At 44.5% G+C, this 19083-nt stretch overlaps 1 protein-coding gene across 8 annotated transcripts in view; it reads right to left on the reverse strand.

Annotated features, from left to right (window-relative positions):
- The window catches only part of NCF2 (neutrophil cytosolic factor 2), a 78670-nt gene that overhangs the window by 47450 nt on the left and 12137 nt on the right, over positions 1–19083 (reverse strand). For 2 of the 8 annotated variants that reach the window (XR_001106040.2, XM_064370485.1), the window contains exons 4-6: positions 18121–18226; positions 11253–11372; positions 1645–1848 (exon numbers count right to left, since the gene is read on the reverse strand). Coding sequence is in view for 6 of the 8 variants with exons in the window: in XM_064370485.1 (XP_064226555.1) it covers positions 1645–1818 (174 nt within the window). In the remaining 2 variants the exon portion in view is untranslated. Of the gene's footprint in view, positions 1–853; positions 987–1644; positions 1849–2010; positions 2027–4482; positions 4887–11252; positions 11373–18120; positions 18227–19083 lie in introns of those variants that run through there. The other 6 variants (XM_012444371.3, XM_064370486.1, XM_012444369.3 and 3 more) reach the window with 6 other exon arrangements.

The following is a 19083-nucleotide window of genomic DNA, read 5'->3' on the forward strand; positions in this document are numbered from 1 at the left end:
AAAATGAAACGTCATTAGCCAGGTGTCGTGGTGCATGCATGTAATCCCAGCTATTCATGAGGCTGAGGCAGGAGAATCACTTGAACCCAGGAGGCAGAGGTTGCAGTGACCTGAGATCGTACCACTGCACTCCAGCCTGGGTGACAGAGTGAGACTCTGTCTCTCGAAAAAAAGAAAAACTAAACATCTTTTACATAAATATCTAATGGAATTATGAAATTCTAACCCTTGTTGCATTTCTTTTAGTCCTATGAATATATTAAACATTCAGTTTAAATAAAAAAATTTACTGCAAATGAAAATAATTAAGATATTATATAAATTATTACATTTGTTTACTAGACACACTTATTACATGAATAGTATACAATTAAAATAACAAGTAACAATGCATATAAAATGCTACTAGGAAGGATTCAAGCATGTAAGCAAAAGCAGAGGGAACGAGAAGGCTAGAAGCAGAGGAATGCCAGGAGAAGCAGAGCCCTGTGAGCGTGAAGGCCTGGGAGCTGAGAGGTGAGTGGTGGCCCACACAGCCTTGCCAAGGGTCCCACAGGCCAAGGCAGGAGACTACAGTCCCTGCTGGCATAGCTGTGCCAGACTAGCTGCCAATCTCTTCTCCCAGACAATGAGCACTTTGTGTGCATCAGTCCTCAGAATGTGTGGTGCTGTTCACTCAGCCCCCAAACAGGCCCCCGAGAGGAGGTGGGGCCACTGTCCTCCCTCCAGCCAGAGGTGGAGGGCCCTGGCACGCTCTGCCCTGGAGCCTCAGATTGACTAGTCAAACTGTGTGAGAGCACTTCAGTCACTCCTCTGTATTCCTGTCAGGAGGCTGTGGCTGAGGCTTGTTTACCTGCTGTCAGAGTGTGGGAGCAACTGGTTCTTTGAGAGACCTGGGGAATCGGCCATCTGTCCACACATCCACACCTGGCAAAGACTGGCAGTAAAGGGTAAAAATATTACCTAACTTTTAAACAGTGGTGTGCAGTTCCACAGGACATTAATAGTTTGGTGTCTCACTTAATTTTCATGATATTTAGAAATGCAGGAAGCTGAAAGCCAGATGCTTACATAGGCTACCTAGCTTGCTTAAGACTGAAAGTCCAGAGTGAGGAAGAGGATCTGCTTGCCAGCCTCAGCATCCTTAATAGAGTCTCCTACATAATTGATCAGAATTGTCACTTGGGATAAAATCTATTTTTAGTAAGTGCCTCCCTTAAATCTCTTGAGCAGGCAAAGTCGACACACATGAAAGTCTTGGAAAGCCAAAAGAGGCGCCTTATAATCAATAATCAGGTGTAAAGCCATGCGATAGACAGAGATTCTGTGCCCAGAAGGAGTTCTGTGTATAAGAAAATATGGGCAGCCTTCACAAAGGCGTTAAAGACACTTGCGGAATGATTTGAATTTAGAAGATGGAGAAAGAGGCAACCCTGGCTGCCCCTCAGAACCACCTGAGAGCTTTTAAAACTGGCCACCTGGGGCCCCTCCCAGACCAGTTAAATCAGGCTCTCTAGGGGTGGAGCTTGGGGAACTTTTGTTTTTTTCAGTCTCCCCAGAGGTTAGGTTTCTGAAATGCCACGGGGTTGCGAATCATAATAACAAATTCACACAGGAGGCCCGGAAAGAGGCACCTCCACTCACCTTCTCGGCTTCAGTCATGTTTTTCAGGATGGTGTGCATGCAGCCGATGTTGAAGCAAATCCGGGAGTGGGGGTCCTGGACTGCACTGAAGGCATCCAGGGCTCCCTTCCAGTCCTTCTTGTCAGCTGCCAGCACCCCTTCATTCCAGAGGCTGATGGCCTCCGCCAGGGACATGATCAGGTAGAAACCAGGAGGCCAAGAGAGCTGCCAGGAGACAAGGAGAGGACAGGTTGGGGCGTCTCCCCCAACAGGGCTGCCCTAGTGGCCCCCAAGGTGTTTACTTTCTGGGCCAGATGAGTAGAATGGGGCTCAGCCACCCTTAAGATAACGTCTCAGTGTTGCAAATGTATCAGGAAATGTCCCCACCTTTTGGCAACTGACTCATAACCCTACCATGAGAGAGAAAAGGAAAGAAGCAGAGAGAGAGGGCGAGTGGGGGCGGAGTGTGGAGGAGAGAGGAAGTACATCAGATGCTGCTGGAGGATCAGTTCCCCAAAACGCTTCTGCTCTGTCACCCAGCTCCCCCTCTCTCTCCCGCCCCTGTTTTGTGGCAGCTTCTGGCCAAAGCTCTGCTTCTAGAGCCAGGCCAAACTTGGCTGGTAGAGGCACCCTCCTGGTGATAGTGACAGGAGGTAGCCGAATGCCTAGGCATATAGGGGCAGGTCCCTGGTGAAACCCCACATTCAAGCCCAAAACAGCCTGAAGGCTGAAAGACTAGACTGCTGGTCCCAGATGAAACCCATGACCTAGACTGAGAACTTCTGTTCCTGTTTGTCTGCCCTTTCCCAATTGATGCTTTCTGAATAATGCCTTTTAACCAATTGAATGTTGCCTTTTTCAGTACTACCTATGACCTGCCCCTCCCCTATTCTGAGCCCATAAAAGTCCCAGACTCAGCCACATTGGGGGGACTTTCCTGCCTTTGGGTAGGGGAACCTCTCCTGCATCCCCTTTCCACTGAAAGCTGTTTCATCACTCAATAAAACTCCCCACCTGGCTGAGTGGTCAGGCCATCTCCTGCAGTAGGGAGTGTGGCCCATTGAGGCCTGGGCAGGGTGTCACCAGCCAGAGGTCCCTGGCTTACAAAGCGACCAAAAAATAATCCTGTGTCACTGGGCCTTGATTTCCACACCCTTGCTAAATGGGAGTGGTGGACAAGAGGATAATTCGTTCCAGTCTTGAATGAATTCCTTGCTCACTTTTTCATAATCCCATAGACTGTGTTAATATGTTAGTTTTTATCTTGAGCTGAAACTGTTATTAACAAATTTTTGAGACAGGATAGTCTTTGGATGCCCATCTGGGCCTGAAATAACTTTTTTTTTTTTTTTTTTTTTGAGACAGAGTTTCACTCTTCTTGCCCAGGCAGGAATGCAGTGGCACAATCTCAGCTCACTGCAACCTCCACCTCCTGGGTTCAAGTGATTCTCCTGCCTCAGCCTCCTAAGTAGCTGGGATTACAGGTGCCTGCCACCATACCCAGCTAATTTTTGTAGTTTTAGTAGAGACAGGATTTCACCAAGTTGGCCAGGCTGGTCTCGAAACTCCTTACCTCAGGAGATTCGCCTGCCTTGGCCTCCCAAAGTGTTGGGATTACAGGCGTGGGCCACTGAACCTGGCCAAAATAACTTTTATGAACATCCAGGAAGTTCAGAGGGGACCAATTTCCTGCAAATGTCAAAACTGGGAGCCAGATATGACAGTGAATTATGACTTCTCCCATCCTCCTGTAAGAGATGAAGGTCCTACATTGATAACTAATGAATTTACTGGTCTCTGAAAAAACAGATTTAAGAGTTCTTTCCTTGCTTTCCTGGAAAACTAAAAATCAGTAAAACCTCCCAGAGGAATAACTGTGGGTAAAGGGTATAGCCAATTTAGCTACTAAAATTCTGGCTTCTTTTTAGGTAAAATGCATGTTTATAGGGGTCAAATACTTAGATGCAAACTCTTGTAGCAACTGAAAGAACTCACTCATTATCACCAAGCTTCCCCTAAAAGCCTGAAAATAAAACTTAAAAATGTATACATCACAATGCTTGTAGGATTGAAGGTGTGAGAATTAAGAAGACATGTATTTCTTGGCACAGATTGTTTTCCTGTGTTTATAAGGCCTTCCCAGCTCATTTCTTTGCCTGGCAAACTCCCACTCATCCTTCAAAGCCCAGTTTAAATGTCACCAACTCTGCTAAATCTAGCCCCCAACTCCAGATAATAGGAGATTTTTTCCCTTCTTTGTACCACCTCTACCGAAACACTTGCATCATACTTATTGCAATTTACCTCTTCATGGTAAATTGGGACCACGCCTTTTCATTCTAGGATCTCTAGCACTGATACTCAATACATAATGAAGGGATGCATTCTAAAAATGAGAAATCATTGGTAAGTGACCTGCAGGTAAGCAGTGATGCCAGAAAGAGGTATTGCTATTCCATCTAGTGAATAAATAATCAGGACTTGAAGGGCACATTAATTATTCCTGAGAAAACCAAGTGGATTTGTAGTTAAGTTAGACTTTTTTTTTTAATATTTTTGCTTTCTTATTATCCTACCCTGACACACAGAAATCTCCTTAATCTGACCACCAAGACTTTTCTAGTCTTATCCCCAGAACTTTCTTCACAGTCCCATACAAACTCTGCTATTTACTTCATTTTCTGCATCTGTCCTAATTAAACTCGTCTTGCTAATTCCTCTTTCTAGGCTGCCCTCTCCCATGTCTGTACCTTTAAACCCACCTTGCGCAACCTTCGAAAGCTTGCTAAAATACCACCTTCCTTAACACACTGCCCTGAAATCCGTCCTGTCTGAAAGCTCTCAAACCCATGATCTTACCTTTTGAACTCCTGCATCTCCTTCTCTGCACCTCCCACGTGGCCCTGAATCACTCTTCACCAATATATGTGCATGCAAGTCTCAGCCCCTCAAATAGTCAGTGTGCCTTGGGAGGAAGTCCTGGGCTAACCCATGTTTGTATCCCCAGGGCACTAGCAAAGCCAGTCATGCTCGTCTCCATCCACTTTCCATCCCTGTCTTCTGTCACCACCCAGGCCGAGCCACCATCAGCTCCCAGGTTTTTTTGCTTCTCCATCCAGATTGAACTTTTGAAAACAGAAGTCAGATCACTTCATGCCCCCATCTTTAACTCTTCTGTGCCTTGCACTGCTGTCAGGATATAACCCAAGCTCCTTCCCATGGTGCAGGAAGCCCCCTGCCTGCTGCCCTGGGGTCATTCCATGTCATTTCCCCTCCTTCCCTCCCAGGAACTCCAGCTACACAGGCCTCTTTTCATGGTCTCAGATGACCCAGCCTCTTCCCTCTGCCTGTAACACTCTTCCCCCAAGCCTGCCTGGCCAGTTCCTACTCATTTTTCACTTCCTCAGAGTGGCCTTTCTGGATCCATGACCTTGCTATGTGCATGGTTCTCTCTGATCATGTATTTGCCACAGTTTGTAATTGTATGTCATCTGTGACATTGTTTCTGTCCCTCAATGTAGGGGCGGTCTATTTAATCATTACTTGATGCAATTAGTAGATGGTCTGTTCAGCCACCGTTCATTCGCCTTCCTCCTTTTAGTAGAACCCCAGTTCTGTTCAAGCCTCCAGTTTCCTGAAGCCATGAGAAGAAAGAGTACTTGTTTCTCTACTAGACAGCATTGTGAGATGTGTCTGGAACATGACATGGCAGCTGTCTTATGACCGTGAGGAGAGACAGCTAAGAACAAGCCGCTGTCTGAAGGAAAAGAGAATGAAAAAATTAAAAGCTCAGACTCTTAATTATGTTGGTGAGCTGTGTTGCATCATCTGTTTTCAAATCTGGCTTGGCACAGTGGCTTACATCTATGATCACAACACTTTGGGAAGCTGAGGTAGGAAGATCTCTTGAGGTCAGGAGTTTGAGATCAACCTGGGCAACAAAGCCAGACCCCATCTCTACAGAAAAAACTAAAAATTAGCCAGACATGGTGGCACATGCCTGTAGTCCCAGCTGCTAAGAAGGCTGATGTGGGAGGATTGTTTGAGCTCAGGAGTTCAAAGGCTGCAGTGAGCGATGATCATGCCACTGCATTTCAGCCTGGGTGACAGAGCAAGACTCCAACTCTAAAAAAATAAAAATAATATTTTCTACAAATTTGAGGCTGATCTACCTTGGAATTTCTTGGTTGGTTAGATAATAAGTTTGTTTATTGTTTAAGTCATTCGAATCTAATTTTCTATTAGTTATGGTTTAAAACGTTCTCACATACACACCACTGGATTCTCGGTACCTAGTACAGGGCTTGGCGTATAGTAGGTGTTCAATAAACATTACTTGTTAAATAAAACTTGTTGAGGCACTGGTTGAGTAACTCAGTTTCATCTCCATGTTTTCAAAATTCTTCCAAAATCCTGAATAAGCAGGATTTGCATATGATTGGTTAACAGATTACAAACTACTGTTGTATGTATTTATTCAGCTGGAAGCTAAGAGCATTCCCAAGACCCTCCTTTTTTTTTCTGAGGAAGAAGCCTATACAATCAAAATAAAATTCATTATTCCTGGGCACTCAGGAAATACCTCCTCTTTCCTACTTTTAGAGTTTAGTGTTCTATTGCTCTTTAACTTTTTCTGGTACGTGAGGCTTCTTTCTTAAACTCCTCAAAGGATAGAACCATCTTGCCACTGTCCTTCAGTCTTTCACCATGTTTAGCATAGCCCCAGGGATGTAGTAGGTGCTCTGTAATAAATGGCTAACTAATTAAATGAACTGAAAAATGAGAAAATTGAGTCCTACTTGTAAAAATATAATTTTGTAAAGTTTGTCAGTATCATGTCAGTTGCGTAAGTGAGGTACATTTAGACTAGTAGGGAAAAGAATGTACTTTTTTGCCCTCAAATCTAACATTGAATGGATAGTTTTATTGAGTACAAGACAGGAAATCTTCATGAGGTAGGCAGGAGACCTCATTTATTAGATATAAACCTGGCCTGGATTTCACATGGAGGATACAGAAAAGTCAGCAGGGGTCCTGTTGTTCAGCAATGCTGTTGAAAGCCCCAGTGCTCAAAGTCTTCTTTCTCCAGGAAGGCAAGTTAGTCCTGTCTAATCTATCATTGGATTGGTTTTCCATTGCCGCATGACAAATTACCACAAACTTAATGGCTTAAAATAAAACACATGTACTATGTCACAGATTCATGGGTCAGGAGTCTGAGCATAGCTTAGTTGAGCCCTCTGCTCAGGGTCTCACAAGGTTATAGAGGTGTTATCCAGGCTGCATTCTCATCTAGAGACTTGAAAGGGGGAATCATCTGCTTCCAAGTTCCCTCGGGTTGTTGGTGGAATTCATCTGTAGCTATAGAATTCATAAAAGCTTGCTTATTCAAGACCAGCGATTAAGGCAGAGAGAATCTCTGCTCCATTAAGTCTCTACCTCTAGACCCTCTTTTAAAGGAGTCACCTGATTAGATCAGGCCCACCCAGAGCATTCTCCCTTTTGATTAACTTAAAGCCAACTGCCTAGGAATGTTAATAATTTCTGCAAAAATATCTTCACCTTTGCCATATTCTATTGATTAAAGGCAAATTACAGGTCTCTCCGACTCAAGGGGAGGGGATGACATAAAGGCAGGTATCATCAGGGGTCATCTTAGAATTCCACCTGCCGTACCTCAACAGTTCCACTCTTCTTCCCTGACTTACCAGTGAGGTTAATTATTCCTGCCATGTGCACTCAAGGAAGTTTCTCTCTACCTCTCCCAATGTGTGTTCAAGCACACATGATTGTAATTACTTGTTTAAGCGACTGTCTCTCAACTAGACTGTAAGCCCCAGAAATACCAGATCTGTGTCTGATTTTTCCAGTGTTAAACTGTAAAGCACAGAAATATAAGATCTGTGTCTGATTTTTTCACTGTATCTTTTGTGCCAATCATGTGATGGATTTTTAACATATGTGTTAAATAGCGATAACATGGAAGGTGCTTTTAAACTCAGTGTGATTACTTAATTTGCTTGGCTAAATACAGCTGTCCTAGCATCTTAGATGAAAATGAGGGCATGTATAATGCCTATTCATTTAAAGACTCCTCTTTATTATTAATTAGGGTCCTTTTCATCTTTGTACCCTTTACACACATAATGTCTAGTACCTGAATAGGTGGGCACTCAGTAAAAGTTTGATTAATAAATGAATGAATGAAGGCAGGAAGGAAGGAATAGCAACTGAAGATCGGAATCCTGAGTGAATCAAGTAAATACACTGGATCCTCACTATAAATTGTCCTTTGACATTTATCTGCGGATCCAAATCCTGTCCATCTGTAAAAGGTCAGCTTAGACCCACCTCCTACAAGAAGACTTCCCTCACCTAAGTTAGTCTTAGTAATTTTCCTATCTCTGAATTCCTGTAGCATTTTATGATTAAACCCCAAAACACAAGCAACTCTATTACATTATCTATTTTCTATCTTATCTATCCAGCTAGCTATAAGTTCTTTGAGGGCAGGGAGAAGGCTTTCTATTTCTTTACATTTTCCACAGAACTGGCACCTAACACCTTATATCAAAGGCTTAATAAATATGTGCAGATCTAAAAAGTAAAAAAAGAAATATGGCTGATGTGGCAGGATTCTAGTCCTGCATATCTTAGTAATGTTCCTTTTTGGGTGCAATTGGCCTTTTCAGTGCTGTATTTTTCTTCTAGAGTACCCATTCACTAAAAGCAAGCTAGTCATAGAGCCAGGGATCTCTTTTCCATGTGTTTAAAACTCCATAGGTTTTTTTCTTTAGGAAGATTCATGTCTCGGGATAGTTTATGTGTGTGTTTCCCAAGCCAGTGAATATCCAAGGGGAAATGATGCTCTAACAACACAGTTACTGATGTTGAAGGAGTAGAAACTGATCATGCCATTATACAAAAAAGCGGAGAGGGGTGCAGAAGAGTTAGAAATGTGCCCCCTATTTAGCAAAACAGAATTTAAAAAAAATTCAGATTCAAGAGGTTCATGTGCAGGTTTGTTACATGGTATATTGAATGATGAGGAGATTTGGACTTCTATTGATCCTGTCACCCAAATAGTGAATGCAGTACCCAGTAGGTGGGTTTTTAACTCTTGCCCACCCCTCTCCTTTCCCACTTTTGGAGTCCCCAGTGTCTGTTGTTCCCATCTTTCTGTCCATGTGTACTCAATGTTTAGCTACCACTTATAAGTGAGAACATGCAAGATTAGATTTTCCACAAAACACAATTTTTAAAGATGCCCTTTTCCTTTCCCTGTAGTGTTCCTAACAACAAAAACAGTGTATGGACATACAATAAATATTTGCTGAATGCCTGAATGAATAAGTGAAGAGTGGACATCAATTAGGGTATATGCCTCTTTCTTCTCTGGGAACTGCCTAAGTCCTGGCTGATTGGACCACGGTGGGCGTCGGAGAAGCTGGCCTCATTAGGTTACGTCTCCTGTGAATCAGGATTTAGGACTGAGAGATATATAAACTTAAGGGCTGTGGTTCTACTGTGCTGTACCCTGAAGCCTAGGAAAGCAGAGGAAGCCAGACTACTCAGAGAGAATGGAACAGATGCCCAGCGAGGAGCAGAGACAGGAGATAGAGAAACTTTCCAGCCTTCGGTTCCAGACTTTCCTGAGCCCCATCCAAATTCCTACCCCAAGCTTAGACCCTTGCAATAAATGTTAGTGTTTGCTTAAGTTTGCTCTAGTTAGTTTTGTTGTATGCTGAAAATAGACTTGACTAGTACAAAGTGAAAAATAGACGTCAGCCCCGGGCCAAGATTCTAAAATAATCGATTGCTGAAGAGAGATAGGAGATTCTCAGATACAAACTCAACCATGTGCTACTCAGGAATCCAGAGATGAGGGAAATGGGGAGGCAATGAGACTCCCCTGAGAACGCTCTGTGGAGGCCAGACATGCACAGATGATGGAAGGCATGGCTCCCAACCAAGGAGAAATCCAAATGCTTGGCAGTGGCCGAAGGCAGAGTATAAGGAAAGACAAAGCCCAGAGTGAGCTGAGGCTGAAAAAAAAAATTACTAAGGACAGCACAAAGGTCTTTTTAGTGTCAGAGGAAGAAGAGCAGGGAGAGTCATGGCTTGGTGGAGAGGGTGTCACTTTCACAGATGTCAGGGAGAAAGCAGAACTACTCAGCTCCTATTTTGCTTCCAGCTCTATAGGGAATTGAAGACCCAGACAGAGGATGGTGAGAAAGTTGCTAGCTGCTTTAAAGAAATTCATTTTATAAAATGAAGACTCATTCAATTCCAGGAATCAATAGAATTTGCAAGTGTGATCCCTAAAATCTTATCAGTATTGAGATTCAGGAAGCCAGATGGATGGGCAAGTATAAGTCTAGCTTTCTAAAAGCTGTGAATTAGAAATGATGTCAAAGACTTATGGGCTGAGCCCTGGAAATAATTACAAAATATAGATTATTAAATGATAGGCATTTACAAACTAAAAGGAAGCTATTACCTTTAGGAACTAGCATGAGTTTACTAAAAATAAGCCAGGTCAAAACAAACTCTTGACCAGGTGCAGTGGTTCCTGCCTGGAATCCTACCACTTTAGGAGACTGAGGTGGGAGGATTTGCTTGAAGCCAGGATTTTGAGACCACCCTGGGTAACACAGCAAGACCCTTTACCTACTTAAAATAAAAAATTAGCTGGGTGTTGTGGTGAACACCTGTAGTCCTAGCTAACCAGAAGGTTCAGGAAGGAGGATTGCTTGAGCCCAGGAGTTTGAGGCTGCAGTGAACTATGATTGCACCACTGTACCGCAGCCTGTGAACAGAGTGAGACCTTGTCTCTGAAAACAAAAACAAAACAAAAAAAACCTTTTTTTTTTTTTTTTTGAGATGGAGTCTTGCTCTGTCACCTAGGCTGGAATGAAGTGGCACTATCTCAGCTCACTGCAACCTCTGCCTCCCGGGTTCAAGTGATTCTCCTGCCTCAGCCTCCCAACTAGCTGGGATTATAGGCAAGCACCACCTTGCCTGGCTAATTTTTTATGTTTTTAGTAGAGACAGGGTTTTGCCACGTTGGCCAGGCTGGTCTTGAACTCCTGACCTCAGGTGATCTGCCCACCTCAGCCTCCCAAAGTGCTGGGATTACAGGAGTGAGCCACTGCACCCCTCCCTCTTTTTCTTTTTTTGAGAGGACTTTCCTGATAAGTGAATTGGGAAGGCACCATCTGCCAATATCAGTAAGATATTTGGCCAGGATATTCCTTAGACAATTTACTTGGCTAAACATTATGTCCACTGATCTTCTTAACATATTAATGTCACCTTGTGCTTTTACCCTTTCTCTAAACATCCTGGATCAGATTCACAAATAGCTAAGTTTGGAGAGAGAGTATTAACATGTACATCAAAATTAAAATATTTCCTGACTCACATGATTCACAAAAGCTCCAAATGTAGTTTGATAAAGATAAATGTAAGACCGGGCATGGTGGCTCACGCCTGTAATCCCAGCACTTTGGGAGGCCAAGGTGGGTGGATCACCTGAGGTCAGGAGTTTGAGAGTAGCCTGGCCAACATGGTGAAACCCCATCTCTACTAAAAAAATACAAAAATTAGCTGGGTATGGTAACACGCACCTGTAGTCTCAGCTACTTAGGAGGCTGAGGCAGGAGAATTTCTTGAACTTGGCAGGCAGAGGTTGCAGTCAGCTGAGATCACGCCATTGCACTCCAGCCTGGGCAACAAGAACCAAAACTCTGTTTCAAAAAACAAAACAAAACAAAACAAGGCAAATGTAAAGATCTGCTCCTAAGTATAAAAACCCAACTGCCCAAACATCAGAAGATGACAATTCTTGACAATTCTTAAAAGCGTGCATCAGAAGAGGGCCTAGCCGTTTGGGTTGACTGCAAGCTCAGTGTGAGTCAACAGAATCATGTGGTTGCCAAAACAGCTAATGCAATCTTAGGCTGCATTAACAGAAGTGCAACCAACTCTTGCGTCAGATAGTTCTTGACTCAACCACCCACCCCACCCAGAGACCTGGGTTATCTCTCCATTGGCCAGAGGCACCAATTCCCCAACTTGAAAAAAATGCTTACAGATCCTCTTCTGTTCATAGCAACTATTATCTGTCATCCAGGGCTCCTACCCTGAACTGACCAGTGTTCACATCCATTTCCCCAGAACTCTTGGCTCAGATTAGACGACATTGTCTAGAGAGTCTTTATTTCAGTCATTTTTCCATCTGGTCACAGTTCGACTACCAGTGCAGATGTGGCTTGTGCATTCTCCACCAGGAGATACAGCCTCTTCACTCTGGGGCTTAGACTCTTTCCTGGGCTTCTGGACGGTCAGCAACATGGCCCTCATCAGCAGATCATCTGACAGAAGAGCCTCCCAGAATGATGGGGTCCTCCACTTTCTTCTCAGCACTAGGGCTGGACCTAGCTTGTCCAGGACTTTTGCCTACTCGACAGAGCTTGACAGCGCACAGCCACGCCATTATCCCATTCATGTGAGCACCAGGCAGGGAGGTGAGGTGACCACATCAGAGCTATGGTTCCCCATACAGGGATCTATCCCATCAATGGAAATGATCAATAGTGAGATTATTTTAGGCACTACATGGACACACATTTTTATCATATTATGTATTGTTTAGGAAAAATAACATATTCATATGGTTCAAAATTAACAAATATGAAAAATTTTCCTCCTCTCAGTGTCAAACTCTTCTTGTCCATCAGAAACCACTTGTATTAGTTTGCTGGCATTCTTCCCTCAGAGAAGGTTTTAAGCATATGCAAATGTAGACCCTCTGTCCCCTCCTCTTCTAGGCACCTATCATTAGATACACAATTCTGCATCTCACTCTTTAACAATAGTCTCTTATCAGTACATAGAAAGCTTCCTCATTCTTTGTTTATGGCTGCGTAATTTTCTATTGTATAATGAGTGCCCCATTTTCTAATTCCAATACAGTGCCTCCAAGAGCATGCTATCATCATCATATTTTGACTAACGTTCTTGTATATACATCATTTCACACATCTGTGAACATATTTATAGGATAAACTTATAGAAGTAGAATAACTGAGTCAGAGTGTTTATTTATTCTAATGTATATTTTTTAAAAAGTATAGCTAGCACACCAAATCCACAATTTCATTATTAGCATTTTTTATAATGAAGGTACGTTTTAAAATGGCAAATCAATGAGAGAAAAATATTAAGCAAATCTCAGCATTGATGGTTTGAAAATACGGCTAAAATTTATGGAAGTAGTAAGTAAAGGGCTAGAGTTTGAGAAACACTAATCCAGAACAGAATTATCACATTCCCTACCAGAAGCTCCTAAAGTCTGTATTTCTTACAGCGTTCAAAGGTCTCACAGGTAGAGTACCGGGAAAGAAGAGAGCTTTGGAGTCAAGAGATTTGGGTTTGAAGCTTGACTTTCCTCTAGCTGACTGTGGGTCTTGCAGCCTCACTTTTCTCATGTGGAAAGGTGTATTGCCTGGTGGCTATTATAATTCAGCTATTCTGAGTGAATTTGTCCTGCCTAGCACTTTTCCCTTTCAACATGCCACCTTCTCTGTAAACACATCTATGATGGGAGCCTGAAATTAAGCCAGATACAATATGTAATCAAGTGTGACCTGTGCAGTCACAGAGGGGCCCATGCTTATAATGTCCCCACCCTTGCTTTATTTCTTTGCTGTCACCATCTTAAAAATCGTAGTAATTCAAAAGAAGAGGCCCATATTTTCATTTTGCATAGAGACCCTGCAAATTCTGTAACCACTCACACATGGCCTCCTCCCTCCTATCATCCACCTCCACCTACCACCTACCAACTGTCTCCTATTGCTCTTGAAGGTGGTTGTTGTATGGAGCCTCCCATTCTTGGGGCCATCTAAGGAGGCTAAATCTTGGTGACTTCTACTGCAGTCTGGGGTCCCTTCTGCTGACACCATCTGTCCTAGTGCTTCCTCTCTCATGGCCTTCTTTATAGGACGCTGTCAATGCCACTGAGGAGAGTGGCTTTGGGAGGCTAGTACCAACTTCCCCTGGGTATTCTGGGGGGGGTCTTCACTGGGCAGAGCCTGGGTCTGGAGGCACCTCGGTGATTTTTTCCCCATTGGGCCCCTGAGATCCACAGAAGCCCTTAACTGCCTGCACCCCTCTTATTCTGTGTTCAGAACAACGAAGCATCATACTTGGAGTCTGAAATCCTGGATTCAAATCCTGACTGTGTCTTGTGTTACTCGAGTAAACTTTCACAAGTCCCTCAAATTCTCAAAAGCTTCAGTTTCCTCACCTGCAAAGTGATTATAGAACAATGCCTAACTTGCTGGCTTATTGTGAGACTGAAATTTATGACCAAAAGTGAACATAGCTTTTGTTTGTTTCATGGGGTGCTGATCCTCTGTCCCGACATTCCCACCTCCTACTCCAGGCTGACTTGAGCAAAGGGCTCGTAGAGTGCTGGGTGCCACCTCCTCAGCTGGCCTGCGGACACTCAATTCCACCCTGTCCAAACTCCAAGCAGCTGCAGTTTGCTCTGTAACCATTTCCTCCTTAGAATTCCTAGCACGCAAAAGCTTTGCAGAATAGTAACCACACTGTAGTACTATTAAAGCCATATAGTTCATGACATTGTGTCCAGGGTCATTAAATGCTGTGGAGTCCCCTTTAACACAGAACACTGGACTTTTTACTTTAGAATTGATTGTCATTTGTCACTAAACACAGTTTCTCATACTTCCCTGTCTTCCTGTTTGGATTGTCTGCTTAGTACAATCTGCTTAGTAGGTGAACATCTCTCTCTCTCACTCTCTTTTTCTTTTAAGATGGAGTTTTGCTCGTCACCCAGGATGGAGTGCAATGGCATGATCTCGACTCACTGCAACCTCCGCCTCCTAGGTTCAAGCAGTTCTCCTGCCTCAGCCTCCCCGGTAGCTGGAACTGCAGGCGCCTGCCACCACACCCAGCTAATTTTTGTATTTTTAATGGAGACAGGGTTTCCCTGCATTGGACAGGCTGGTCTCAAATTCCTGACCTCAGGTGATCCACCTGCCTTGGCCTCCCAAAGTGCTGGGATTACAGGCGTAAGCCACCGTGCCCAGCCATGGACATCTCTTTATTACATCCACTGCTCTTCCAGACTCTCTCATGCTGTCTCCTTCCACTCCTGTCCACTGAGACACAGAATGGTGGAAGGAAGATGGGGGACAGGTGTTCTGAATTCCAGAGAAGTGGTTTCTAGCATGTCAAAGAAACCTACAAGAAGCTATTGCAATACTTCAGGTGAGAAATAACAATGCTAAGGCAGCCACAGGAAGAGAGGATGGATGTGGATAAATGCCAAAGGCAACGTGGCATTTCATGTGGAGACAAAGGGGAGTGACTGGGAGGCTGGTGACACCCATGGCTGTCACAGGAAATGGAGTGGTGACCTCATCTACCCCTACACATTTATAAAAGTGACTCTCAAGGCAAGCTTCTGGCCATATTGTCTCCGCAGAGCAGAAATCTGAAGACAACTGATACGGCATTTAATAAATGGGGACTGAACTTTGGGGAGGCCCTAGTTAAGACTGCTGGAGCCCTGGGTGGGGACTGTGGGCAAGTGTCAGAGAGACAGGAGGAGAGTGAGAGCACTGTGGTCAGCCACATCTGACTCAGCTCTTCAAGGAGGGAGGTCGACGGTGCGGAGGGCTAGGGGAGGGGAGGGAAGCTGAAGGCCATAGTGAGGTCACGGCAGAGCAGTGGGCAGAGGGGGCAGAAGTCAGGGTGTGAAGAGTTGAGGAGACAGTGGGGGCTGAGGGGATAAAAGGCTGCCTGCTCTCCCTGAACTTGGAAAAGGAATAAATTATGCTGCCCACAGGTGAAGCAGCCCAGGGAGAAGGGGGACCCTGGGTCTGCAGCCTGCGCCCCTCTGCCTGTGTCTTCCTCATGCTGGGCTCCCAAGCCTGTGCAGGCCCGAGTCTTTCTGAAACTTTGGTCAATCTGTGGTAACACCTTTCCCGTGATGAAACACATTTTTTCTTCTCCTTTCTGCATCTGCATTAGCTGCTTTCCTCCTGAACAGAACTCAGCAGCTAAACTAGGCTAAACCCCAACTTATTTCCAACAGAGTTCACCAAATAAGGCCGAGGGCCTCGCAGGGATCAGTGTCAAGTCACAGGGACTCCAGGGGCTCTTCAGAGCCCAGCTGCAAGGGGCTGAGGTCTGAAGTAAAGAAGCAGTCATGTTCCACATGCAGTTCCCCTCCTCTGGACACAGATGTTTGAATGTAGGACGTGACTCAAAGGCAGCATGGATGTGGAGAGGAAGTGAGGGCTGCAGCCAACCAGTGCAGTCCTCCCCAAATTGGTGTGCGGAAGTGGGGCGGGCACAGGTCTACCCATGTTCTCACCCTACCTTAGAGAAGGTTGGGGAACAGAAGGCTAAAACCAACTGTGTGCAGAGTTCTTAGGCCTCTGCCAAAAATGAGAAGGACCTGCCCGACACCTTCTCCTCTTCTTTCTCTCTCTCTCTTTTTTTGAGACAGTCTTACTCTGTCGCCACCAGGTTGGAGTGCAGTGGCCTCATCTCAGCTCACTGCAACCTCCACCTCCTGGGTTCAAGCAATTCTCCTGCCTCAGCCTCCTGAGTAGTGGGATTACAGGTACGCACCATCACCCCTGGCTAATTTTTGTATTTTTAGTAGAAATGGCGTTTCACCATGTTGGTCAGGCTGGTCTTGAACTCCTGCCTCCACCTCCCAAAGTGCTGGGATTACAGGCATGGGCTACCACGCCTGGTACAACCTCTTCTTTCTACTGTCACTACCCATTGTCATGTGGCTCCCCAAAGGTGAGCCTGAGTCCATATTTGCAAGTTTTGCCCTGAAGACAATTATATCTCTGATTGCTGTGGCTCCAGAGGCTTAGAATCCTTCAGGGGCAGGAGAGGTCCTGGCAGTAACAGTTACTCTCTATGAGTTCTTAGGTGCCAAGAAAGCTCTCAAGTGCTTGGTATGCATCATTTCATTTGTTCCTTACGCAAACCCATTGATAGTAAAAGAAGCTGATTTTTAGGTTAAGTATTAATCACTTGTTTAAGGTTCTAGACCTCATAAATGATACGGATTAAACCCAGGTTTGTTTGACTCTAAAGCCAAGCTGTGCTCTGCAAAGAAGAGAGAAAGAGAAATCGCCACCTCCCCAGCATTTCACTGAATCTGAATATGTTTCACTATTTTTTTCTTTCCTAGAATCCAAAGCATGTCAAAGACATTTCAGCTGTAAACCTGGTTATTTTTTCCTATTAAGAACAAACAAACAGGATGGACCAGGCACAGTAGCTCACGCTTGTAATCCCACCACTTTGGGAGGCCAAAGTGGGCAGATCACTTGAGCCCTGGAATTCAAGACCACCCTGGGCAACATGATGAAACTCCGTCTTTACTAAAAATATAAAAATTAGCTGGATGTGGTGGCATCCACCTGTATCCAGCTACTCAGGGGGCTGAGGCAGGAGGATCGCCTGAGCCTTGGGAAGTTGAGGCTGCAGTGAGCCGTGATCGGGCCACTGTACTCCAGCCTGGGGGATAGAGGCCTTGTCTCAAAAAATACACAAGCAAACAAACAACAAAAGCAGAGATCTTTCTTTCAGGAATGGTGCTATCCTACCTAGGGCAGGGAATGACTTGGCCCTTAGAAGTGTCCTAAAATTCTTATCCATGACCCAATAGAGCCAAACCCTTCCACTGACACAAGTACAAAAGCTGTCATTTCCTGAGGGCAGCGGGGACTAAAGCCAGACCTTGGCAATTGGGGAAGAGGTTGGGAGCTGGAGAGGTCAGAGGCTTCTATCAGCTTGAGAACCTGCCAGGGCACATTGTATCTTGAGGGACTTCATGCTTGAATTCACAGCCTTGCCTTCTAACTTTCAAAAAGTTTAAATAAACTAGAAATGTTTCCTTACCCTGGGGACCAAAACAAGTTTCTGTAAAGGTAAATACATGTAAAAATAAATACACAAATAGCCAGATCTTTAAAATATATCCAAGACATTTGGAATTTGGAGCTACTGGAATGCTGCTGTGTTTTTCCTGTTTCAGTTGTAGTGCTGGCCTCCCAAGAGCTGATCCCATTGCCTTGGCCTCAGACATGTGCTGGCTGAAAGGAACTGGGCCTATAGCTCCATCCATGCCGTCAGTGAGTTCCCTGGGCCCAAATGCCTTTTCAAATCCCACAGGGCAACCTGCACATTCCCAGATTTCTTCTCTGGCTTGGGCTGGGGCACGTTGACAGAAAGGTAGGCAGAGGGGTGGGGTGTGCCTAGAACTTGGGGAGGCTGTAATCCCAGCATTTTGGGAGGCTGAGGTGGGAGGATCACTTCAGCTCAGGAGTTCCAGACCAGCCTGAGCTGGTCTGGAACTCCTGAGACCCTGTCTCTAAAAAAAAATAAAAAAAATTAGCTAGGTGTGGGGCACACACCTATAGTCTTACTTACTTGGGAGGCTGAGGTGGGGGGATCTTGTAAGCCTGGGAGGTTGAGGTTGCAGTGAGCCGTGATTGTGGCACTATATTCCAGCCTGAGTGACAGAGTGAGACCCTGTCTAAAACAAACAAAAGACAAAAGAAAATGTAGGCAGAGGAGCTGATTGTCCTGCTCTTTAATAGTAGGACTGGAGTTTGGTGCCTTCTAGCTTTCCTGAGATTATTTGTGAAACTACAAATAAAGTCCTGCTAAGCTAATTTGCCAAAGTCACACAGAGACAAACTCGACTGCTAGATTTTCTCTGCCTGAGGAAGGAGCAGGTGAATCTTGGCCCCCGGGACTTTTATTTTAACTCTGGAGAAATCCGTGTAACCTGCTGATATTCCCATTGAGCTGTTTTCAGATTCTAGGTTCTAGAGCAACCTGGGTACCAGCTGGAGACCCAGACACACAGTGGGGCTGGCCCACCGGGCCTGAGGAAGAGCACTGCACAGTTCACAAACAGGAAATGTCCTTTCACAGAGGGCTTTTTTTTTTTCCCTCAAGATAGAGTTCTGTCTGAGGAACAAAAAAATGTGTTTAGTTGACCATGAAGTAGCTTTAAATATCAGATACTTCCTACCCAATTCGGGTAACTAATTAACGAATTGGCCTTTCCTTGTATCTTTAGGCCAAATGGTCATGCTTTAAGTTTAGCAATTCAAGGTCTAGCAATTCACTTTCATTTTGTTTATGCAAAATTCACAAAGCTGTATCTCTGCAGTATCTATTCGTTAATATCTTCTAAACTACATTGTAATCTCTCATCAATCCTTATTCTCACCGTTGTTTTAGCTAAGAAAAGAAAAAGGAGAACTGAAATCCAGGGTTGATGGCAAACTTAGTTAAGTCCTCAAATAATTACAAAGCACCAATTTGCATATGTCAGTGGTCTCTTGAGCAAAAACTAGGATGTCATCCTTGCCCCCAAAAAGT

This window comes from Aotus nancymaae, unplaced genomic scaffold (assembly GCF_030222135.1).
Source record: "Aotus nancymaae isolate 86718 unplaced genomic scaffold, 86718_ANA_hifiasm-v0.15.2.pri h1tg000108l, whole genome shotgun sequence".
In the NCBI taxonomy this organism is placed as follows: domain Eukaryota; kingdom Metazoa; phylum Chordata; class Mammalia; order Primates; family Aotidae; genus Aotus; species Aotus nancymaae.